The sequence below is a fragment of the Panulirus ornatus genome, chromosome 34 (assembly GCF_036320965.1).
Source record: "Panulirus ornatus isolate Po-2019 chromosome 34, ASM3632096v1, whole genome shotgun sequence".
In the NCBI taxonomy this organism is placed as follows: Eukaryota; Metazoa; Arthropoda; class Malacostraca; order Decapoda; family Palinuridae; genus Panulirus; species Panulirus ornatus.
In genome coordinates, this window is record NC_092257.1 from 7,646,223 (window position 1) to 7,671,793 (window position 25,571).

Consider the following 25,571-nt stretch of genomic DNA (forward strand, 5'->3'; position numbering starts at 1 on the left):
CGATGTACTTGTAGAACACTGATTGGCTTTGCCCAGTCATCAGGTACCTGACTGCTTTTCCATGATTCCATGCCCGCTTTCCAGGTTCACCTCTATTCTTCAACAGTGCCATCAGCTCTTCCATTCTTTGCCAGCTTTATTGCTCTTCTTACTTCCTCCATTGTAATGTCTTCAATATCTTCATCTGTATAAAATCTATTTTTCTTTCTCCTTATCTCTCTCCTACTGTACAAATAGAAATGTCTCATCATCATCTCCAGCCACTCCCTCAAAATAGTCTCCCCATCCCTTTCAAGGAATCTCTCAGAAAGTGTAATAAACTTACACAAACCTTTCTACTACTTCCATACATCTTACAGATTAGTTTGTTACTCCTTAACTTCCACTGTAACAAAATTTTTGTTCCTGGGTAGTAAGTGTTATTTCCTAATTGCTTATGCATAAAAAGTAGAGGAAAAGGCTATTATTCCCTTCATATTTTGCTTATGTGACCAGGATAGTGATATTTTGAAATTTCCCTATTTCTAATTGATCAACAGGTGAATCTGCACATTTATATTCACATAAAGTCAGAAAACAATATATGAATCAAAATCAACATGAATTTACACTAATGTTATACAAAAGTGATGACAAAAGATTTAGGAGTGAGTAACTTTTTTTGAGATTTACAATTGTACTGTAAATCACTTTCAAGACACCAAATATAATCTCCCATCATGTTCTCATTATATGTTCCTTGGTAGTGGCATTCAAAGTTCAATATGTCCTCGTGGAAGAGCTCACTTTGCTCCCATGTTCTTTTTGAAACTATCAGTTTATCAAGATGAGCATCAAGGATATAGACTCAAGGGCATCCTGCAGTCCATCTTGCCGTAGTTCTTCACCATAATCTCAACCAGCTCCACATAGTTTTCAGCCTTGTGATTGCCCAGGAAGACACAGTCCACTGCAACAAAGTTGTACTAAGCTGCTTTCTCCTTCTTGGTGAGCTTCCTGGGGAATTCCTTGCACTCCAGGATCTTCTTTATCTGTGGTATGACAAAGACCCCGTCTTTAACCTTTGCCTCAGACAGCTTTGGGAAAAAAATCTTGAAGGTACTTGAAAGCTGCAGACTCCTTACCTAAAGCTGTGACAAATTGTTTCATAAAGCCTAACTGTATGTGCAGTGGTGGCATCAGCACCTTCCGGGGGTCCACCAGTGGTTCCCACTTGACACTATTCATCCCCACAGAGAATTCAGTCCGTTGTGGCCAGTTCCCACCCTGTGGTAATGCGCTGCCATGTTCCTGCTGTCCCAAAAGCAAAGATACCAGGGAAACATGGTAAATCATCTTGGAGACCCATCAGGAATGCCACCATTTTGATGTCTTTGATGACCTCCAAGCTGTCCCTGGGTAGTAAGTGTTATTTCCTAATTGCTTATGAATAAAAAGTAGAGGAAAAGGTTATCATTACCTTCAAATTTTGCTTCTGTGACAAGGAGAGAGATATTTTGATACTTTCCTGTTTCTAATTCGACAACAGGTGAATCTGCACATCTTTATTCACATGAAGTCAGAAAAACAATAGATGAATCAATACTAACGTGTATTTACACTAATGTTCAACAAAAGTGAAAACAAAGGATTTAGGAGAGTAATTTTTCGAGATTTACAATTGTACTGTAAATCACTTTCATAAATCAGACACCAAACATAATCTCCCATCATGTTCTCAGTATATGTTACTTGGTAGTGGCATTCAAAATCCAATATGTCCTGGTGGAAAAGCTCACTTTGCTCCTCTGAATACACTTCCATGTTCTCTTTGAAACTATCAGTTTATCAAGATGAGCATCAAGGATATAGATTCTGAGGGACTGCCCGCAGTCCATCTTGCTGTAGTTCTTCACCATAATCTCAACCAGCTCCACATAGTTTTCAGCCTTGTGATTGCCCAGGAAGACACAGCCCACTGCAACAAAGTTGTACCAAGCTGCTTTCTCCTTCTTAGTGAGCTTCCTGGGGAATTCCTTGCACTCAAGGATCTTTAACTGTGGTATGACAAAGACCCCGTCTTTAACCTTTGCCTCAGACACCTTTGGGAAAAAATCTTGAAGGGACTTGAAAGCTGCAGACTCCTTATCTAGAGCTGTGACAAATTGTTTCATAAAGGCTAATTGTATGTGCAGTGGTGGCATCAGCACCTTCCGGGGGTCCACCAGTGGTTTCCACTTGATGCTGTTCATCCCCACTGAGAATTCAGTCCACTGTGGCAAGTCCACCCTGTGGTAATGCACTGCCATGTTCCTGCTGTCCCAAAAGCAAAGATACCAGGGAAACATGGTAAATCATCTTGGAGACCCATCAGGAATGCCACCATTTTAAAGTCTTTGATGACCTCCAAGCTGTTTCTGGGTAGTAAGTGTTATTTCCTAATTGCTTATGCATAAAAAGCAGAGGAAAAGGTTATCATTCCCTTCAACTATTGCCTCTGTGACCAGGACAGTGATATTTTGAAATTTCTCTATTTCTAATTGGACAACAGGTGAATCTGCCCATTTTTATTCACATAAAGTCAGAAAAACAATAGATGAATCAAAATTAATGTGTATTTACACTAATGTTAAACAAAAATGATAACAAAAGATTTAGGAGTGAGTAATTTTTTGAGATTTACAACTGTACTGTAAATCACTTTCATAAATCAGACACCAAATATAATCTCCCATTATGTTCTCATTTTATGTTCCTTGGTGGTGGCATTCAAAGTCCAATATGTCCTGGTGGAAGAGCTCACTTTGCTCCTCTGAATACACTCCCATGTTCTCTTTGAAACTATTAGTTTATCAAGATGAGCATCAAGGATATAGACTCTGAGGGACATCCTGCAGTCCATCTTGCTGTAGTTCTTCACCATAGTCTCAACCAGCTCCACATAGTTTTCAGCCTTGTGATTGCCCAGGAAGACCTAGTCCAATGCAACAAAGTTGTACTAAGCAGCTTTCTCCTTCTTAGTGAGCTTCTTGAGGAATTCCTTGCACTCCAGGATCTTTTTCTGTGGTATGACAAAGGCCCTGTCTTTAACCTTTGCCTCAGACAGCTTTGGGAAAAATCTTGAAGGTACTTGAAAGCTGCAGACTCCTTATCTAGAGCTGTGACAAATTGTTTCATAAAGCCTAATTGTATGTGCAGTGGTGGCACCAGCACCTTCCAGGGGTCCACCAGTGGTTCCCACTTGATGCTGTTCATCCCCACTGAGAATTCAGTCCGTTGTGGCCAGTCCCCCCTGTGGTAATGCGCTGCTGTGTTCCTGCTGTCCCAAAAGCAAAGATAGCAGGGAAACATGGTAAACCATCTTGGAGACCCATCCGGAATGCCACCATTTTGAAGTCTTTGATGACCTCCAGGCTGTACTCATCATACTTCAAGGAATCTAACAAGGTTTTGACACTGTTATACTCTTCCTTGAAGGGGCACAATGCCAGCCAGGGGAAGAGATGGGTACTAGTTCCTCTTATGGATCAGCGTGGCTTTGAGGCTCCTGGATGGGCTGTCAATAAAGAGATGCCACTCGTTTGGGCTACAGGCAATTTTGATTGTCTTGAACAGACTGGTTGCATTGTGGCAAAAGCAGAGTCCATCTTAACAGTTGGAGAAGCTGGAAAATCTAGATGATACTTCCTATGATCTGTGATCTGCACACTTTCATCCAACAAGTTCCAATGCTCGAGCCTAGACGTCAAAAGCTTGTCACTGGGCTTAGTGAGACCATGTCGTTGAGGTCTTTTGAATTGGGGTAATATAGGTTTCTCTCCTCGGTTGAAACTTTGAAATTGTAATCTGGACCTACAATGTCTTCCTCCCCTCTAACTTGCTAGTCTGTTCTGACGACAGCTGCTCTCTCTCTCTAGAAGAAAGGGTAGGGGAAGCTCAGGGCCACGTGACACCAGGGCAATGGGTGATGGAAGGTCCGGACACATTATAGCAGGTGCAGTCTTGCCAGTCTGATGTTTGGAAGGGTCCACCATGCAGTAGCAATTGCTTGAGTGTTCAGTAGGTACCCACCAAATTCTTGGGATAGCGAACTTCATGGTTTTCTTTTCCCCTCTGTATCATCCTGCAAAAGAACAATATAAAATTGTGATTGTGAAAAATAATTATACATTCATTCTGAGTGCAGAATGGAAAAAGGTGAGAGCAAAGGACATAAGGGGAGGGCGAAGGGGAGAGGAATGAAATGTATTTAGGGAAGCAGTGATGGCTTGTGCAAAAGATTCTTGTGGCATGAGAAGCGTGGGAGGTGGGCAGATTAGAAAGGGTGGAGAGTGGTGGGATGAAGAAGTAAGATTATTAGTGAAAGAGGAGAGAGAGGCATTTGGATGAGTTTTGCAGGGAAATATTACAAATGACTGGGAGATGTATAAAAGAAAGAGGCAGGAGGTCAAGAGAAAGGTGCAAGAGGTGAAAAAGAGGGCAAATGGGAGTTGGGATGAGAGATTATCATTAAATTTTAAGGAGGATAAAAAGATGTTTTGGAAGTAGGTAATTAAAGTGCATAAGACAAGAGAACTAATGGGAACATCAGTGAAGGTGGGGTAATGGGGAGGTAATAACAAGTAGTGGTGCTGTGAGAAGGAGTTGGAGTGAGTTGGGGTAAGAGAGTATCATTAAATTTTAGGGAGCAGAAAAAGATGTTTTGGAAGGAGGTAAATAAAGTGCAAAAGACAAGAGAACTAATGGGAACATCAGTGAAGGGGGCTAATGGGGACGTAATAACAAGTAGTGGTGATGTGAGAAGGAGATGGAGTGAGTTGGGGTGAGAGAGTATCATTAAATTTTAGGGAAAATAAAAAGATGTTTTATCCCTGGGGATAGGGGAGAAAAATACTTCCCACGTATTCCTCACGTGTCATAGAAGGCGACTAAAGGGGACAGGAGTGGGGGCTAGGAACCCTCCCCTCCTTGTATTGTAACTTTCTAAAAGGGGAAACAGAAGAAGGAGTCACGTGGGGAGTGCTCATCCTCCTAGAAGGCTCACACTGGGGTGTCTAAATGTGTATGGATGTAACCAAGATGAGAAAAAAGGATGTAACCAAGATGAGAAAAAAGGAGAGATAGGGAGTATGTTTGAGGAAAGGAACCTGGATGTTTTGGTTCTGAGTGAAACAAAGCTCAAGGGTAAAGAAGAAGAGTGGTTTGGGAATGTCTTGGGAGTAAAGTCAGGGGTTAGTGAGAGAACAAGAGCAAGGGAAGGAGTAGCACTCCTCCTGAAACAGGAGTGATGGGAGTATCTGATGGACTGTAAGAAAGTAAATTCGAGATTGACATGGGTAAAATTGAAAGTGGATGGAGAGAGATGGGTAATTATTGGTGCATATGCACCTGGGCATGAGATGAAAGATCATGAGAGGCAAATGAGTGAGTGTGTTAGTAGTTTTGATGCATGAGACCGGGTTATAGTGATGGGTGATTTGAATGCAAAGGTGAGTAATGTGGCAGTTGAGGGAATAATTGGTGTACATGGGGTATTCAGTGTTGGAAATGGAAATGGTGAAGAGCATGTAGATCTATGTGCTGAAAAAGGACTGGTGATTGGGAATACCTGGTTTAAAAAGAGAGATATACATAAGTATACGTATGAAAGTAGGAAAGATGGCCAGAGAGTGTTATCGGATTACGTGTTAATTGATAGGCGAACGAAAGAGAGACTTTTGGATGTTAATGTGCTGAGAGGTGCAACTGGAGGGATGTCTGATCATTATCTTGTGGAGGCGAAGGTGAAGGTTTGTAGAGGTTTTCAGAGAAGAAGAGAAAATGTTGGGGTGAAGAGAGTGGTGAGAGTAAGTGAGCTTGGGAAGGAGACTTGTGTGAGGAAGTACCAGGAGAGACTGAGTACAGAAAGGAAAAAGGTGAGAACAAAGGACGTAAGAGGAGTGGAGAGGAATGGGATGTATTTAGGGAAGCAGTGATGGTTTGTGCAAAAGATGCTTGAGGCATGAGAAGCGTGGGAGGTGGGCAGATTAGAAAGGGTAGTGAGTGGCTGGATGAAGAAGTAAGATTATTAATGAAAGAGAAGAGAGAGGCATTTGGATGATTTTGCAGGGAAATAATGCAAATGACTGGGAGATGTATAAAAGAAAGAGGCAGGAGGTCAAGCGAAAGGTGCAAGAGGTGAAAAAGAGGGCAAATGAGAGTTGGGGTGAGAGAGTATCATTCAATTTTAGAAAGAATAAAAAGATGCTTTGGAAGGATGTAAATAAAGTGCATAAGACAAGGGAACAAATGGGAACATCAGTGAAGGGGGCTAATGGGGAGGTGATAACAAGTAGTGATGTGAGAAGGAGATGGAGAGAGTATTCTGAAGGTTTGTTGAATGTGTTTGATGATAGAGTGGCAAATATAGGGTGTTTTGGTTGAGGTGGTGTGCAAAGTGAGAGGGTTTGGGAGAATAATTTGGTAAACACAGATGAGGTAGTAAAACTTTTACGGAAGATGAAAGCTGGCAAGGCAGCGGGTTTGGATGGTATTGGAGTGGAATTCATTAAAAAAGGTGGTGACTGTATTGTTGACTGGTTGGTAAGGTTATTTAATGTATGTATGACTCCTGGTGAGGTGCCTGAGGATTGGCGATATGCTTGCATAGTGCCATTGTACAAAGACAAAGGGGATAAAAGTGAGTGCTAAAATTACAGAGGTATAAGTTTGTTGAGTATTCCTGGGAAATTATATGGGAGGATATTGATTGAGAGGGTGAAGGCATGTACAGAGCTTCAGATTGGGGAAGAGCAGTGTGGTTTCACAAGTGGTAGAGGATGTGTGGATCAGGTGTTTGCTTTGAAGAATGTATGTGAGAAATACTTAGAAAAACAAATGGATTTGTATGTAGCATTTATGGATCTGGAGAGGGTATATGATAGAGTTGATAGAGATGCTCTTTGGAAGGTATTAAGAATATATGGTGTGGGAGGCAAGTTGTTAGAAACAGGGGAAAGTTTTTATCGAGGATGTAAGGCATGTGTACATGTAGGAAGAGAGGAAAGTGATTGGTTCTCAGTGAATGTTGGTTTGCAGCAGGGGTGTGTGATGTCTCCAAGGCTGATTAATTTGTTTATGGATGGGGTTGTTAGGGAGGTCAATGCAAGTGTTTTGGAAAGAGGGGCAAGTATGCAGTCTGTTGTGGATGAGAGTGCTTGGGAAGTGAGTCAGTTGTTGTTTGCTGATGATACAGCACTGGTGCCTGATTCGGGTGAGAAACTGCATTAGTTGGTGACTGAGTTTGGTAAAGTGTATGAAAGAAGAAAGCTGAGAGTAAATGTACATAAGAGCAAGGTTATTAGGTATAGTAGGTTGCCACGTGGGAGCGGACGACGACCGTTCACCCACTTGCCCACATTGTGGGAGGACCTTTGCCAGCTTTCGGGGCCGTAGGGTCCACGAGAGGCAGGCACACGCTAGCTCCTTCCATCAGGAGCTAGCAACCAGGCACGTGATATCGAAGGCTCGATGGTCCGACGAGGAGGTGGAGCTCCTCGCTAGGGCTGAGGCCGAGATGGCAGCTGGTCCCTTGTTGGTTGCCGGACAGGGCTTGAACCAGCGGTTACGGGAAATTGTTCCGTCTAGGTCCGTTGACTCGATCAAGGGTCTCCGACGCAAAGCGTCTTATAAGACCAGGGTTCAGGAGCTGATCTTGAATCTCAATCCGGTACACGAGGACGACGAAGGTGAGGTGACGGATGGGGAGCCAAGTATGAGGCGTGTCCCAGCCGCAACTGGAAGCACACCGCGGGGCAGCAGATCGGAAGATGCCCCGCGGACAGGGATGTCCGTGGGAGCGGATTCCAGTGGTGAGACGTACATCCCTCCCACGGTTTTAACCGTCCCCGCGGCCCCGCGGGTACCCCAACAGCCCCAGTCAATTGCTTCCTTTGTGGCGGAGACTGTCACATATCTTGACTCTTTAGGACCTGGCCCCGCAACAATATCGTGGGGCGAGGACATCCTAAATGGAGCCATCGACCATCTGCGTCGTGGTGACAGCCTTGCCGCCATCAGGGGAGCCGCAGAGCATGCCACCCATGTGGTAAACTCCTGCCGCTCACCCAATGACCGTCCGAATCGTGCAGGAGGAGTTTCAAGACAGCGAGCGGGCTCTGGCCCTGCACGCCAAGCGGAGGAGCTTCCCTTGCGAGGAAACAAACTTAGACGCGAACAATACCGTAGAATACAGAGACTCTATCATGACAATAGGTCTTTGGCCGCTGGACAAGTTTTGAAAGGTGACTGGGAGGTACCGCCAACTTCGGTTGGGCCAGATCGCCTCATCCCCTTTTGGGGGGCCCTCTTCTCCCGGCCGTCTGAGCCCGATACACGTGCCATCACCGACTATGACCCAGAAAGTGGACAACTAGCAGAGGTTGTCACCGTAGGAGAGGTAGCACACCACCTCAAGACCACTCGAACATCTGCCCCTGGACCTGACGGGATGTCGACAAGGTTACTGAAGTCCATCCCCCCGAGAATTCTCGCCAAGACATTTAACCTTTGGTTGGCTACGTCCAACCTACCAGAGCCACTGAAAGCAAATCGTACAGTGCTAATACCCAAAGTCCCTAATCCCACTGAACCGAAGGACTACAGACCCATTACCATCTCGTGCGTCTTAGTCCGTCTGCTACATAAGATCCTTAGCAGCCGCATCACACGCCTCATCAAGATCGACGAGGCTCAAAAGGCATTCGTCCCCATGGACGGATGTCTTGAGAACCTCACGATCTTAGATGCGATCGCCGGTCGTGCGCGGGCACACGCCCACGGTGTGCACCTGGCATTCCTCGACATGGCAAAAGCATTCGATAGTGTTTATCATAACACTATCGAGCGGGCCATGTCGCGGAAAGGCATTCCTGCCGCTGTCAGGGCATATATAATGTCGTCGTACGACCGGGCCTTCACCCATATTGAAGGAAGCGATGATGATGCAGGAAAGGTGAATATGACGCGTGGGGTCAAACAAGGTGATCCCTTATCGCCTATCCTTTTTAACCTTGTGATTGACGAGGGAATCACAAGGGTAAAAGAGACAGGCGTGGGAGTGAAATTGGGTGACCAACGGGTATCAGCACTTGCATTTGCTGATGATTTGGTTCTGGTAGCACAGACGCCCACTGGCCTCCAAAAGGCAATTGATGTAATGGCTGAGACCCTCGCGGGGGGTGGACTTCAAGTCAACCCGGGAAAGTGCCGTACCCTCAGCATGGAAGTCGACGGCAAACGCAAGACTTGGTATGTCAATCAACAGAGGACATTCCAAGTCTTGGGCAGCGCTGTCGGTTCCATGAGTCCTGAGGACGAGTACAAGTACCTCGGCATCTTGGTTGGGTCTAAGGGGCGGCGGAAGTCCTACGGCGCCCTGCTAGAAGAGGGGCTCCTAAACATCACCAGAGCCCCTCTAAAACCTCAGCAAAGGGTTGCGTTGCTTGTGGGACACTTGGTGCCCAAGCTCAACCATCGACTGGTGCTTGGTGAAGTCTATAAGACGCAATTAGCACGTATGGACAGGCAGGTGCGAGTGGCTGTACGCCGCTGGCTCCGTCTAAGCCATGACGTGCCTTGCGCATACTTTCACTCGGCTACAGGAGATGGGGGCTTGGGTATACCAGACTTTGTCTCGACCGTCCGTCTGAATAAACAGACGCGGTTCGAAAAGCTGCTCACCTCGACCGACCCGGTGATTCATGCGGCAGTTCGGGAGCCTGCAGTTATGAGCAAACTGCAGCGCTGGGCCGGACCCGCACGCATTGCTGGTCGTCAGGCGGGCAACAAGTTCGAACGCCTGAACGCATGGAGGTCCAACCTAATCAGTACTGTCGACGGGGCGGCTCTCGCTCCATCTGCGGCCGTGCCTCAGGTCAGCAGGTGGGTTACCAGCGGGAACCGTTTCATGTCCGGTTCTGATTATGTGAAGGCCATCCAAGTCAGGATAGGCGCGCTGCCGACCCCAGCCAGGGCGTCCAGAGGCCGGCCCGAGATCAACGGCCTCTGTGACACCTGTCACAAACCTGGGACACTGGGGCACATCGCTCAGATGTGCCCTCGTACCCATGGGGGTCGTGTCAGACGGCACGATAACATCTGTGCCTATTTGGCCGGGCGTTTGAGACAAGAGGGGTACCAAGTGGTCTGTGAGCCTCGCATCCCTATTGCAGGGTCCTTTCGGAAGCCGGACATCGTGGCTTCCAAAGGTACAGAGGCCTGGATAATAGATGGCCAGGTCTCTGGTGTCCACCTCGCACTCTCAACTGCACACAGGCATAAGTGCAGTTATTACGGCACCCCGGAAGTCCTACAGGGCGTACGGGATTTAACCGGCAAAGACACCGTGCACCTAACATCAGCCACTGTCAACTGGCGAGGTGCATGGTGTCAAGAGAGTGCGAGTGCTCTCATTGGGCTAGGGCTGACACACCGGGACCTAGAGGTGTGCAGTGTCAAAGCCCTAACCTGGACGCATTCCCTCTACCGAATGTGGTCCAAGAGCACAGGGTAACATAGTCGGGCCTGCCTCGAACATCTGGTGTCGGCCGTCGGGCAGGTCGAAGGTCTCTCCCCTTTGTGGCATAGGGTGTGCGGGATTAGTCAACTCTCCCGTGGCTCCCGGGCAGGTACCAGTTCCTGAGGGGCGGGTTGTCGGGCGGGCGGTGGACGCCTTGGCAGGGTTGCCCATTGCTCCCGACCGACAGGCCGTTCTGGAAGGTTGAGCGGTGCCAGGAGGTCACTGTGCTTCAGGTTCGGTAAGGTTTGTTTATATTAAATAGCCGAACCATCATCTCTCTGCCATCTCCTACTTACTTCCGCCTATGCTATCAGCAGTCTGATCTTAATCTTCCACTTGTTCTATCCATACGACCTTACTTCAATTAAACACTTCCTTCACTATCTACATGTAGTCGTAGGTCGCTTACCGACATCCACCCCTTTTGTGTAGTTAACGTAACTCCAAAAGAGAAGCACAGTCTTGAATTAGAAAAGTAGTTAGTACTTCCTGCACGGCCCAATTGAACTAATTGGGAATCTATGAAGATAACCCACTAGAGTAGGGTTGAGGGACAAGTCAATTGGGAGGTACGTTTGAATGGAGAAAAACTGGAGGAAGTGAAGTGTTTTAGAAATCTGGGAGTGGATTTGGCAGTGGATGGAACCTTGGAAGTGGAAGTGAATCATAAGGTGTGGGAGGGGGCAAAAATTCTGGGAGCATTGAAGAATGTGTGGAAGTTGAGAACATTATCTCGGAAAGCGAAAATGGGTATGTTTGAAGGAATAGTGGTTCCAACGATGTTATATGGTTGCGAGGCGTGGGCTATAGATGGAGTTGTGCGGAGGAGGGTGGATGTACTGAAAATGAGATGTTTGAGGAAAATATGTGGTGTGAGGTGGTTTGATCGAGTAAGTAATAATTGGGTAAGAGAGATGTGTGGTAATAAAAAGAGTGTGGATGAGAGAGCAGAAGAGGATGTTTTGAAATGGTATGGTCACATGGTGAGAATGAGTGAGGAATGATTGACCAAGAGGATATATGTGTCAGAGGTGGAGGGAACAAGGAGAAGTAGGAGACCAAATTCCAGGTGGAGAGATGGAGTGAAAAAAATTTAGAATGATCGGGGCCTGAACATGCAGGAGGGTGAAAGGCGTGTAAGGAATAGAGTGAATTGGAACGATGTGGTATACCGGGGTTGACATGCTGTCAATGGACTGAATCAGGGCATGTGAAGCGTCTGGGGTAAACCATGGGAAGTTCTGTGGGGCCTGGATGTGGAAAGGGAGCTGTGGTTTCAGTGCATCATACATGACAGATAGAGACTGAGTGTGAATGAATGTGGCCTTTGTTGTCTTTTCCTCACGCTACCTAGCGCACATGTGTGGGGAGGTGGTTGTTAATTCATGTGTGGCGGGGTGGCGATGGGAATGAATAAAGGCAGAGAGTATGAATTACGTACATGTGTATATATGTATATGTCTGTGTTTATATATATGTATACATTGAAATATATAGGTATGTATATGCACGTGTGTGGATGTGTATGTATATACATGTGTATGTGGGTGGGTTGGGGTGGGTGGGTTGGGCCATTCTTTCGTCTGTTTCCTTGTGCTACCTCGCTAATGCGGGAGACAGCGACAAAGTATAATGATAATAAGAAAAAAATGTTTTGGAAGGAAGTAAATAAAGTGCATAAGACAAGAAATCTAATGGGAACATCGGTGAAGGGGCAAATGGGGAGGTATTAACAAGTAGTGGCGATATGAGAAGGAGATGGAGTGAGTAGTTTGAAGGTTTTTTGAATGTGTTTGATGGTAGAGTGGCAGATATAGGGTGTTTTGGTTAAGGTGGTGTGCGAAGCGAGAGGGTCAGGGAGAATGATTTGGTAAACAGAGAAGAGGTAGTGAAAGCCTTGAGGAAGATGAAAGCTGGCAAGGTGGCAGGTTTGGATGGTATTGCAGTGGAATTTATTAAAAAAAGGGGTGACTGTGTTGTGGACTGGTTGGTGAGGATATTCAATGGCTCATGGTGAGGTGTCTGAGGATTGGCAGAATGTATGCATAGTGCCATTGTACAAAGGCAAAGGGGATAAAGGTGAGTGTTCAAATTACAGAGGGATAAGTTTATTGAGTATTCCTGGGAAATTATATGGGAGAGTATTGTTTGAGAGGGTCAAGGCATGTACAGAGCATCAGATTTGGGAAGAGCAGTGTGGTTTCACAAGTGGTAGAGGATGTGTGGATCAGGTGTTTGCTTTGAAGAATGTATGTGAGAAATACTTAGAAAAACAAATAGATTTGTATGTAGCATTTATGGATCTGGAGAAGGCATATGATAGAGTTGATAGAGATGCTCTGTGGAAGGTATTAAGAGTATATGGTGTGGGAGTTAAGTTGCTGGAAGCAGTGTAAAGTTTTTATTAAGGATGCAAGACATGTGTATGGGTAGGAAGAGAGGAAAGTGATTGGTTCTCAGTGAATGTTGGTCTGAGGCACGGGTGCATGATGTCTCCATGGTTTTTTAATTTGTTTATGGATGGGGTTGTTAGGGAGGTGAATGCAAAAGTTTTGGAGAGAGGGGCAAGTATGCAGTCTGTTGTGGATGAGAGGGCTTGGGAAGTGAGTCAGTTGTTGTTCGCTGATGATCCAGTGCTGGTTGCTGATTTGGGTGAGAAACTGCAGAAGCTGGTGACTCAGTTTAGCAAAGTGTGTGAAAGAAGAAAGCTGAGAGTAACTGTGAATAAGAGCAAGGTTATTAGGTACAGTAGGACTGAGGGACAAGTCAATTGAGAGGTAAGTTTTAATGGAGGAAAATTGGAGGAAAAGAAGTGTTTTAGATATCTGGGAGTGGATTTGGCAGCAGATGCAACCATGAAAGTGGATGAGAGTCACAGGGTGGGGGATGGGGTGAAAGTTCTGGGAGCATTGAAAAATGTGTGGAAGGCGAGAACATTATCTCGGAAAGTAAAAATGGGTATGTTTGAAGGAATAGTGGTTCCAACAATGTTACACGGTTGCGAGGCATGGGCGATAGATAGGGTTGTGCAGAGGAGGGTGGATGTGTTGGAAATGAGATCTTTGAGGACAATATGTGGTGTGAGGTGGTTTGATCGAGTAAGTAATGAAAGGGTAAGAGAGATGAGTGGTAATAAAACCAGTGTGGTTGAGAGAGCAGAAGAGGGTGTATTGAAATGGTTTGGTCACATGAAGAGAATGAGCGAGGAAAGATTGACCAAGAGGATATATGTGTCTATGTGTCGGAGGTGGAGGGAACGAGGAGGAGTGGGAGACCAAATTGGAGGTGGAAAGATGGAGTGAAAAAGATTCTGAGTGATCGGGGCCTGAACATGCAGGAGGGTGAAAGGCGGGCAAGGAATAGAGTGAATTGGATCGATGTGGTATACCGGGGTTGACGTGCTGTCAGTAAATTGAATCAGGGCATGTGAAGCGTCTGGGGTAAACCATGGAAAGTTGTGTGGGGCCTGGATGTGGAAAGGGAGCTGTGGTTTCGGGCATTATTGCATGATAGCTAGAGACTGAGTGTTAACGAATGGGGCCTTTGTTGTCTTATCCTAGCGCTACCTCGCACACATGAGGGGGGAGGGGGATGGTATTCCATGTGTGGCGAGGTGGCGATGGGAATGAATAAAGGCAGACAGTGTGAATTGTGTGCATGGGTATATATGTATGTGTCTGTGTGTGTATATATATGTGTACATTGAGATGTATAGGTATGTATATTTGCGTGTGTGGACGTGTATGTATATACATGTGTATGGGGGTGGGTTGGGCCATTTCTTTCGTTTGTTTCCTTGCGCTACCTCGCAAACGCGGGAGACAGCGACAAAGCAAAATAAATAAATATAAAATATATATATATATGCATACGTTGAAATGCATAGGTATGTATATGTGCGCGTGTGGACATGTATGTATATACATGTGTACGTGGGTGGGTTGGGCCATTTTTTTGTCTGTTTCCTTGCGCTACCTCGCTAATGCAGGAGACAGCGACAAAGTTCAATAATAGAATATAATCTATAAATTTATTACACCCATGACTAATGTGTAAGAGATTCCCTCAACATAACTGATGTTTTTTTCAATAACACTGAAAATGCAAGAAAATTCAAAATAAATTTTCTTAAATTTTAACAATTCCAAAAAGTTAAAACATAAAATCCACCATCCACAGAGTAACAATTGTCTACTTACCTTCCTGAGTTTTTTCCAGTGCTCGCAGGTGAAATGAGGTGCTACAAATTTATCTTGATTCCAGACAGGCATACTGAAATATGCCTTGTAGGCCTTGCAAATCTTAGCTGAGGCTGCTATGGAGTACTTTTTCACTCTTGTTTTGATAAATTGGCCGCTGACAGCAATATGCATTTGCCAGATTCTTGCAGCTTCTAGATGTCATCTCAGAAAAATGTATGTATATGTATTCACTTAGGTAGCTTGATCTAAACTGAACTGATTTGCTTAAGGCCCTTATATCTACTCTACGATTTATATCAATGAAAACTTCTAGAAAGTTCTATATCATCCACTCGGTATTGGATCTATCTGGAATACTATGAAAAATAAGTAAATATCAAAATATCACTGTCCTGATCACGAAAGCAGCATTTCAAGGGAATAATAGCTATTTTCCTTCCATCCTGTGTGTTGTAGCCCATCACTCTGTCCTCCTCCTTCCATCCCATGTGTTGTAGCCCGTCCCTCTGTCCTCCTCCTTTGCCAATCCGGTCACCTCATCTGACTAATACTTTTTAGATATAATCAATTAGAAAATAACACATTAGCCAGGAACAAAAAAAAAAAAGTCAGAATTTGTTACACTGTTATGAGTAATTCCTCTTCTGAGTTCCTCATTTGCTTTTCTCTTACAGATAATACCATTCTTTTAGCTTTTCTGTTAAGAGCTTTATACTGTACATTCTTTGCCCTCCATTCATAGCTATTTTCTGACATTTTATTTCATTCACACTCTCTTTTCCTCCTCCACCAAATTTCTGAAATATTCATTCCACCATACTATACCTCTCTTTTCACGTCCTCTTCATGCTGTATTGCACAACCTCCAAGCAGTCTCCAACATTGCAGTCTCAAACAGCTTCCACATAACCTCTCAAATCCTCTTAACATTTTACAATTCTCCAGGATGGTAACTGAAACCTTTCAGTTCTACTTTTTTCACTCTAATCCTTTTCATCTTTTTTAATTTCTATTCCTATACCAACCGCAGTACAATAAAAGGCTAACATATATATTACTACTGCATGATCTTACAAACCCTTTTCCAAACTTCTCCAAGAGCATATATCATGTACACAATCAAACTCCTTAGGAAAATCAAATTACTTCTGCTTTTGTGTATCCCATCATTCAAGTGTCTGTGCAAGATGTGTTAATCAACATTCTATGTTAATAAATCTATTTCCAGCATTCATGCCTGTTGATGCACATTTCCTGTACATTCATTCACTATTCTCATTTGCACTTAGGATCACATATGCATCTATCACTCCCTTCTCCACTCTGTACATCTTTTTATTCAAGTCAACTATTACATATATTTTCTTCCCTGGGTCTCCATCCTCTTTGTTCTTTCACGTTCTCTCTAGAAGGCATCCTTAATCTCCTCTTCTTCATTATTACCATTACAAACAAGATTATGACAGTTCTAGAAGCAATATGTATGGGTCATCAAAAATTAATGAGCACTAAACAGTGAAAATACAAATAATAATACTTGCTTCTTTTCTTAAAAATCCTTTTGGAGTAAGGAAAGACAGATTCATGTAGAGTTTCTCAGCAACTGCCATCTGACCAACACAATTCAGCAACGACTGCCATAAAGCAGACCCATTGCATCGACTCATGTCACGCTCCTTTTCCTAAAAGGATCACATATTTTAGAAACATGAAAAGTTATTGCTAATTATGTTCTCACAATGCTTCCTACAGGATGGATCTCACATAATTTCATAACTAGATGTCTTATACCATTTCTTAACAAAATACATATTTCCTTCCTCATGAAGTAGTTCTTCACTTTATTACTATGGAATCTGTATCTTCCCATGACATCTGCCTGATATGAATATGTTTGGTAACAGTCATTCTCCTTAAATTCCTACAATACCTCAACATCTCCAGGATTAAATACATTTCTGTACTCTTGCCCTTCTGCTGGGCAGCTCAAGCAGCCACACACACAGTAATTTCTTCAGTCTATACATTCCTTCAAATTCTACAAACACCTCTCAGAAAATCCATTCTATATGATGTCAGAGAATTATTTCCAAGTGCATATAAAGATTCTTGAAATACTAATGTCACATGTACTTACAGCTAACTCTTTAGCTTTATCATAACAGAATGTAGAGAAATGGGCCAATAACCCTTGCAGGATAATTTCTTCATGGTCTGGAGCCTGTCTCAAAGAGGCAGCCATCATATGGTTATTTGACACTGAAAAGAATACTAATGTTAGGCTTTAAACTTAAGATAAATATATTGCAAGCATTACTGATGAAATATATATATATGAAAATTAATTTTACCACTCTCATGAGTACTGTTTACAATCTAAAACGTAATAAAACACCAGCATTTCTTTCACACCTTCCTGCCATGAAATCTTTGCTAGATGACCTTTATATACATCTTGATTTTCAATTTAGAGTCCCTATCTCTATTTTTCCACCAAGTATTAGGCTTCACTGATGCAGTATACCATATTTGTCAAAAAACTAATGGGCCAGGTTCATAGTTTTATTTACCATAAAAGACACCCAGTGTTCTTTTCCTTTAATAACAAAATAATTAAAAGAAGGTACTTCAAGCTTTCATATTCGACATGAATTTCATAAAGATAACAGAGAAAAATAATTCAAAATCAGTGTCCCATTAACAGGGATGCATGGATTATCACAAAAGTATATTTACCAATTCTTCACAGTGATACATGCTGCCTTACTACATTAATGATAAAGGCAAAAGTTTATCCATTTCAGTATGTGATACTAGTTAGTACATTCCAAGGTGGTTGTATTTCACTATGTGTACTAGTTTGGTGTTCCTTTCAAAAGTGTTCCCACGCTTTCATAAACCTCACATTTTCCCAGATCAACAAAGTTCTCTAGTATAAGTTGGGTAAGGATTTCACAGGCTCTGTTGATTTCAGACACGTTTCCCACATTAACAAATACCATACATCTTTCAAAATTAGCATGGTTTCCCACTTTCAGCTGGTAAAATCTTAATGCTGGGCAAAATTTTGGTCATGAAAGTAGCCACCCTTAAAATATGGGTTTAAATAGTTAGCAGCATGGTATTATGCTAATACAATAAGCCTCTGGAAATATAGCTCCGTCATGATAAATCTTAGGAGTAAAGTTAGGGGTTGGTGTGAGGACAAGAGCGAAAAAGAGAGTAGCACAACTCCTGAGGTAAGAGTTGTGGAAGTGTGTGATTGAGTGTAAGGAAGTAAATTCTAGAATGATGTGGGTAAACTGAAAGTGGATAGAGAGAGATGGGTGTTTATCGGTGCTCATGCCCTTGGTCATGAGAAGAAAGATCATGAGAGGCAAGTGCATTAGGAGCAGCTGAGTGAGTGTGTAAGCAGCTTTTAAATGTGAGTGTGAGTAATGTGGCAGTTGAGGGTATAATTGGTGTACATGGGGTATTCAGTGTTGTGAATGGAAATGGTGAAGAGCTTGTGGATGTGTGCGCTGAAAAAAGACTAGTGATTGGGAATACCTGGTTTAAAAAGAAAGATATACATAAGTATACATATGTGAACAGGAGAGATGGTCAAAGGGCAGTATTTGATTACATGTTAACTAATAGGCACGTAAAATAGAGACTTTTACACGTTCATGTTTTGTGAGGGGCAGCTGGTGGGATGTCTGATCACTATCTTGTGGGGGCAAAGTTGAAGATTTGTAGAGGTTTTCAAAAAAATTGAGGAATTCAGGGAGAAGAGAGTGGTAACAGTAAGTAAGCTTGGAAAGGAGACTTGTGTGAGGAGGTACCAAGAAAGATTGAGAGAGGAGAGGCGAAAGGTGAGAGCAAATGATGTGAAGGGAGTGGGTGAGGAATAGGATGTATTTAGGGAAGTGGTGATGGCATGTGCAAAAGATGCATTTGACATGAGAAAAGTGGGAGGTGGGCAGATTAGAAAGGGTAGTGAGTGGTGGGATGAAGAAGTAGAGTTGTTTGTGAAAGAGAAAAGAGAGGCATTTGGATGATACTTACAGGGAAGGAGTGCAAATGACGGAGATGTATAAGAGAAAATGGCAAGAGGTCAAGAGGAAGGTGCAGGGACTGAAAAAGAGGGCAAATGAGAATTGGGATGAGAGATTATCATTAAACTTTAGGGAGACTAAAAAGATGTTTTGGAAGGGGGTAAATAATGTGCATAAGACACAAGAACAAATGGGAACATCAGTGAGGGTAGGGGAAGGGGAAGTGATAACAGGTAGTGATGGAGTGAGGAGGAGATGAAGTGAGTACTTTGAAGGACTGTTAAATGAGTATAATGACAGAGTGGCTGATGTAGGGTGTTTTGGTCTGGGTGGTATGAGGTGTGGTATGCAAAGTGAGAGGGTCATGGAGAGTGGTTTGGTGAAGAAAGGAGTTGGTAAAAGCCATTTAAAAGATGAAATCTGGCAAGGATGTGGGAGTCAATGGTTTTGCTATAGAACTTATTAAGATGGGGGTGACTGTGTTGTTGATTGGTTGGTGAGGATATCCAATGTTAGTATGGAACATGGTGAATAAGTGAAGATTTACAGAATGCATGTATAGTGCCACTGTATAAAGGCAAAGGAGATGAAGGTGAGTGTTCAAACTTCAAAGGAATAAATTTGCTGAGAATACCTGGTAAATTCTACAGGAGGATACTGATTGAGAAGGTGAAGGCATGTACAGAGCACCAGACTAAGGAGGAGCACTGTGGTTTCAGAAGTGATAGAGGATGTGTGGATCAGGTGTTTGCTTTGTTGGATGTATGTGAAATACTTAGAAAAACACATGGATCTGTATGTGGCATTTATGGATCTGGAGAGAGCATATGATAGGGGTGATAGAGATGCTTTGTGAAAGGTCTTAAGAATATATGGTATGGAAGTTAAGTTGCTAGAAGCAGCGAGAAGTTTTATCAAGGGTGTAAGGCATGTGTATGAGCAGGAACAGAGGAGAGTGAAGGTTGGTCTCCGGCAGGGGTGTGTGATGTCACCATTATTGCTTACTTTGTTTATGGATGGGGTGGTTAGGGAGGTAAATGTAAAAGTCTTGGAAAGAGGGGTGAGTTGGTAGTCTGTTGGGGATGAGAGGGCCTAGGAAGTGGATCAGTTGTTTGCTAATGATACAGCACTGGTGGCTGATTTGAGTGAGGAACTGCAGAAGTTGGTGACTGAGTTTGGAAGAGTGTAGGAATGGAGAAAAATGATAGTAAATGTGAATAAAAACAAGGTAATTACATTCAGCAAGGTTGAGGGTCAAGTTGCTGGAATATAAGTTTGAATGGAGGAAAACTGGAGGAAATGAAGTGTTTTAGATATCTGCCAGTGGGCTTGGGAGTGAATGGAACCATGGAAGCAGAAGTGAGTTTTGGGAGCAATGAAAAATGTGAGGAAAGAGAGAACATTATCGCAGAGAGCAAAAATGGGTTTCTTTGAAGGAACAGTAGTTCCAATAATATCACATGGTTTTGAGGCATGATGTATAGGTAGGGTTCTGTGGAGGAGGGTTTAACCTGGATGTTTCACATGCCCTGGTTCAGTCCACTGACAACATATCGATCCCAGTATACCACATTGTTCCAGTTCACTCTATTCCTTGTATGCTTTTCACCCTTATGTTCAGGACCCGATTGCTTAAAATCTTCTTCACTCCATCCTTCAATCTCCAATGTGGCCTCCCCATTCTCCTTATTCACTCCACCTCTGACACATATATTCTCTTTGCTAACCTTTCCTCAATAACTCTCTCCATATGTCGAAAACATTTCAGCACACCCTCTTCTCTCACAATCACACTCTTTTCATTACCACGCATCTCTCTTATCCTTTTATCATTTACTCGATCAAACCACCTCAAACCACATAATGCCCTCAAACATTTCATTTCCAACACATCCACTCTCCTCATACAACCCTATCTATAGCCCATGCCTCACAACCATATAATATTGTTCAAACTACTATTGCTTCAAACACCCGTTTTTGCTTTCTGAGATAACGTCTTCTCTTTCCACACATTCCTCATCTCTCTCAGATCCTTCACCCCCTTCCCCACTCTATGACCCACTTCCACTTCCATGTTCCCATTCGTTACTAAGTCCACTCCTGGGTATCTAAAACATTTCAATTCCTCCAATTTTTCTCCATTCAAACTTACATCCCAACTAACTTGTCTCTCAACCCTGCTGAACATAATAACCATGCTCTTATTCACATCTACTCTCAACTTTTTCCTATCAAACACTTTTCCAAACTCAGTCATTAACTTCAGCAGTTTCTCTTGATTCAGCCAGCAGTGCTGTATCATTTATGAACACCAACTGACTCACTTCCCAGGCCCTCTCAACCCCAACACATTGCATTCAAGCTCCTCTCTCCAAAACTCTAACATTTACCTCCCTAACCATCCCATCCTTAAACGAATTAAACAACTGTGGGGACAGCTTACACCCTTGCCACAGACCAGCCTTCGCTGAGAACCAATCACTCTCCTCTTTCCAAATACATACGCATGCCTCACAACTTTGATAAAAACTTCTCACTGCCTCTAGCAGGTTATCTCCCACACCATATACTCTTAAGACCTTCTACAAAGGGTCTCTATAAACCCTATCATATGCCTTCTTCAGATCCATAAATGCTACATACAAATCCATCTGTCCTTCTCACACAGATTCTTCAAAGAAAACACCTGATCCACCCATCCTTTACCACTTCTGAAACCACAGTGCTCCTCCTCAATCTGATGCTCTGTACATGCCTTCATCCTTCCGTCAATTCCCTCCCATACAATTTTCCATATATGTATATATCTATAAGGGAGCGGGGGGCTAGAAACCCTCCCCTCCTTGTATTTTAACTTTCTTTTTTTTTTTGTCTCCCGCGTTTGCGAGGTAGCGCAAGGAAACAGACGAAAGAAATGGCCCAACCCACCCCCATACACATGTATATACATACGTCCACACATGCAAATATACATACCTACACAGCTTTCCATGGTTTACCCCAGACGCTTCACTTGCCTTGATTCAATCCACTGACAGCAGGTCATCCCCGGTATACCACATCGCTCCAATTCACTCTATTCCTTGCCCTCCTTTCACCCTCCTGCATGTTCAGGCCCCGATCACACAAAATCTTTTTCACTCCATCTTTCCACCTCCAATTTGGTCTCCCTCTTCTCCTCGTTCCCTCCACCTCCGACACATATATTCTCTTGGTCAATCTTTCCTCACTCATTCTCTCCATGTGCCCGAACCATTTCAAAACACCCTCTTCTGCTCTCTCAACCACGCTCTTTTTATTTCCACACATCTCTCTTACCCTTACGTTACTTACTCGATCAAACCACCTCACACCACACATTATCCTCAAACATCTCATTTCCAGCACATCCATCCTCCTGCGCACAACTCTATCCATATCCCACGTCTCGCAACCATACAACATTGTTGGAACCACTATTCCTTCAAACATACCCATTTTTGCTTTCCGAGATAATGTTCTCGACTTCCACACATTCTTCAAGGCTCCCAGAATTTTCGCCCCCTCCCCCACCCTATGATCCACTTCCGCTTCCATGGTTCCATCCGCTGCCAGATCCACTCCCAGATATCTAAAACACTTCATTTCCTCCAGTTTTTCTCCATTCAAACTCACCTCCCAATTGACTTGACCCTCAACCCTACTGTACCTAATAACCTTTTAACTTTCTAAAAGGGGAAAAAGAAGGAGTCATGCGGGGAGTGCTCATCCTCCTCGAAGGCTCAGATTGGGGTGTCTAAATGTGTATGGATGTAACCAAGATGAGAAAAGAGGAGAGGCAGGTAGTATGTTTGAGGAAAGGAACCTGGATGTTTTGGCTCTGAGTGAAACAAAGCTCAAGGGTGAAGGGGACGAGTGGTTTGGGACTGTCTTGGGAGTAAATTCAGGGGTTAGTGAAAGGACAAGAGCAAGGGAAGGAGTAGCACTACTCATGAAACAGGAGTGGTGGGAGTATATGATAGAGTGTAAGAAAGTAAACCCTAGATTGATATGGGTAAAACTGAAAGTGGATTGAGAGAGATGGGTGATTATTGGTGCATAAGCACCTGGGCATGAGAAGAAAGATCATGAGAGACAAGTGTTTTGGGAGAAGCTGAGTGAGTGTGTTTGTAGTTTTGATGCAAGAGATCGGGTTACAGTGATGGGTTATTTTAATACAAAGGTGAGTAATGTGGCAGTTGAGAGAATAATTGGTGTACATAGGGTGTTCAGTGTTGTAAATGGAAATGGTGAAGAGCTTGTAGATTTATGTGCTGAAAAAGGACTGGTGATTGGGAATACCTGGCTTAAAAAGAGAGATATATGTATACATATGTGAGTAGGAGAGATGGCCAGAGAGCGTTACTGGATTACATGTTAATTGATAGGTGAGCAAAAGAGAGATTTTTGGATGTTAATGTGCTGAGAGGTGCAACTGGAGGGATGTCTAATCATTATCTTGTGGAGGCGAAGGTGAAGATTTGTAGAGATTTTCAGAGAAGAAGAAAGAATGTTGGGGTGAAGAGAGTGGTGAGAGTGAGCAAGCTTGGGAAGGAGGCTCGTGTGAGGAAGTACCAGGAGAGACTGAGTACAGAATGGAAAAAGGTGAGAACAAAGGATGTAAGGGGAGTGGGGGAGGAATGGGATGTATTTAGGGAAGCAGTGATGGCTTGTACAAAAGATGCTTGTGGCATGAGAAGCGTGGGAGGTGGGTAGATCAGAAAGGGTAGTGAGTGGTGGGATGAAGAAGTAAGATTATTAGTGAAAGAGAAGAGGGAGGCATTTGGACAATTTTTGCAGGGAAATAATGCAAATGACTGGGAGATGTATAAAAGAAAGAGGCAGGAGGTCAAGAGAAAGGTGAAAGAGGTGAAAAAGAGGGCAAATGAGGGTTGGGGTGAGAGAGTATCATTAGATTTTAGGGAGAATAAAAAGATGTTTTGGAAGGAGATAAATAAAGTGCGTAAGACAAGGGAATAAATGGGGACATCAGTGAAGGGGCCTAATGGAGAGGTGATAACAAGTAGTGGTGATGTGGGAAGGAGATGGAAAGAGTATTCTGAAGCTTTGTTGAATGTGTTTGATGATAGAGTGGCAGATATAGGGGGTTTTGGTCGAGGTGGTGTGCAAAGTGAGAGGGTTAGGGAAAATGATTTGGTAAACAGAGAAGAGGTAGTAAAAGCTTTGTGGAAGATGAAAGCCGGCAAGGCAGCGGGTGTGGATGGTATTGCAGTGGAATTTATTAAAAAAGTGGGTGACTGTATTGTTGACTGGTTAGTAAGATCATTTAATGTATGTATGACTCATGGTGAGGTGCCTGAGGATTGGCAGAATGTTTGCATAGTGCCATTGTACAAAGGCAAAGGGGTTAAAAGTGAGTGCTCAAATTACAGAGGTATAAATTTGTTGAGTATTCCTGGGATTTTATATGAGAGGGTATTGATTGAGAGGGTGAAGGCATGTGCAAAGCATCAGATTGGGGAAGAGCAGTGTGGTTTCAGAAGTAGTAGAGGATGTGTGGATCAGGTGTTTGCTTTGAAGAATGTATGTGAGAAATACTTAGAAAAGAAAATGGATTTGTATGTAGCATTTATGGATCTGGAGAAGGCATATGATAGAATTGACAGATATGCTCTGTGGAAGGTATTAAGAATATATGGTGTGGGAGGCATGTTGATAGAAACAGTGAGAAGTTTTTATCGAGGATGTAAGGCATATGTACATGTAGGAAGAGAGGAAAGTGATTGGTTCTCAGTGAATGTAGGTTTGTGGCAGGGGTGTGTGATGTCTCCATGGTTGTTTAATTTGTTTATGGATGGGGTTGTTAGGGAGGTGAATGCAAGAGTTTTCGAAAGAGGGGCAAGTATGCAGTCTGTTGTGGATGAGAGGGCTTGGGAAGTGAGTCAGTTGCTGTTCGCTGGTGGCTGATTCATGCGAGAAACTGCAGAAGCTGGTGACTGAGTTTGGTAAAATGTGTGAAAGAAGAAAGTTAAGAGTAAATGTGAATAAGAGCAAGGTTATTAGGTACAGTAGGGTTGAGAGTCAAGTCAATTGGGAGGTAAGTTTGAATGGAGAAAAACTGGAGGAAGTAAAGTGTTTTAGATATCTGGGAGTGTATCTGGCAGCAGATGGAATCATGGAAGTGGAAGAGAATCATAGGGTGGCGGAGGGGGCGAAAATTCTGGGTGCCTTAAAGAATGTTTGGAAGTCGAGAACATTATCTCGGAAAGCAATAATGGGTATGTTTGAAGGAATAGTGGTTCCAACAATGTTGTATGGCTGCGAGGCATGAGCTATGGATAGAGTTGTGCGCAGGAGGGTGGATGTGCTGGAAATGAGATGTTTGAGGACAATATGTGGTGTGAGGTGGTTTGATCGAGTAAGTAATGTAAGGGTAAGAGAGATGTGTGGAAATAAAAAGAGTGTGGTTGAGAGAGCAGAAGAGGGTGTTTTGAAATGGTTTGGTCACATGGAGAGAATGAGTGAGGAAAGATTGACCAAGAGGATATACGTATCAGAGGTGGAGGGAACGAGAAGTGGGAGACCAAATTGGAGGTGGAAAGATGGAGTGAAAAAGATTTTGTGTGATCGGGGCCTGAACATGCAGGAGGGTGAAAGGCGTGCAAGGAATGGAGTGAATTGGAATGATGTGGGATACCGGGGTCGATGTGCTGTCAATGGATTGAAGCAGGGCATGTGAAGTGTCTGGGGTAAACCATGGAAAGTTCTGTGGGGCTTGGATGTGGAAAGGGAGCTGTGGTTTCGGTGCATTAT

The 25,571-nt window shown here is 43.5% G+C and overlaps 2 protein-coding genes across 3 annotated transcripts in view; both read right to left on the reverse strand.

Annotated features, from left to right (window-relative positions):
* The window catches only part of LOC139759807 (KICSTOR subunit 2-like), a 100,780-nt gene that overhangs the window by 63,233 nt on the left and 11,976 nt on the right, over positions 1 to 25,571 (reverse strand). For both annotated transcript variants that reach the window (XM_071682283.1, XM_071682284.1), the window contains exons 2-3: positions 16,877 to 16,998; positions 16,281 to 16,421 (exon numbers count right to left, since the gene is read on the reverse strand). In XM_071682283.1, the coding sequence (XP_071538384.1) occupies positions 16,281 to 16,421; positions 16,877 to 16,998 (263 nt within the window). The remainder of the gene's footprint in view (positions 1 to 16,280; positions 16,422 to 16,876; positions 16,999 to 25,571) is intronic.
* On the reverse strand, positions 1,604 to 16,380 carry LOC139759808 (uncharacterized). The gene is made up of 2 exons (XM_071682285.1): positions 14,737 to 16,380; positions 1,604 to 4,102 (listed from the first exon to the last, which is right to left on the reverse strand). Exon 2 carries the CDS (start codon positions 2,325 to 2,327, stop codon positions 1,728 to 1,730), a length of 600 nt encoding a protein of 199 aa, XP_071538386.1. The 5' UTR covers positions 2,328 to 4,102; positions 14,737 to 16,380; the 3' UTR covers positions 1,604 to 1,727.

Excerpts from the sequence above, each read along its gene's own strand:
- LOC139759808 (XM_071682285.1), bottom strand. The coding sequence starts at position 2,327 with ATGTTTCCCTGGTATCTTTGCTTTTGGGACAGCAGGAACATGGCAGTG.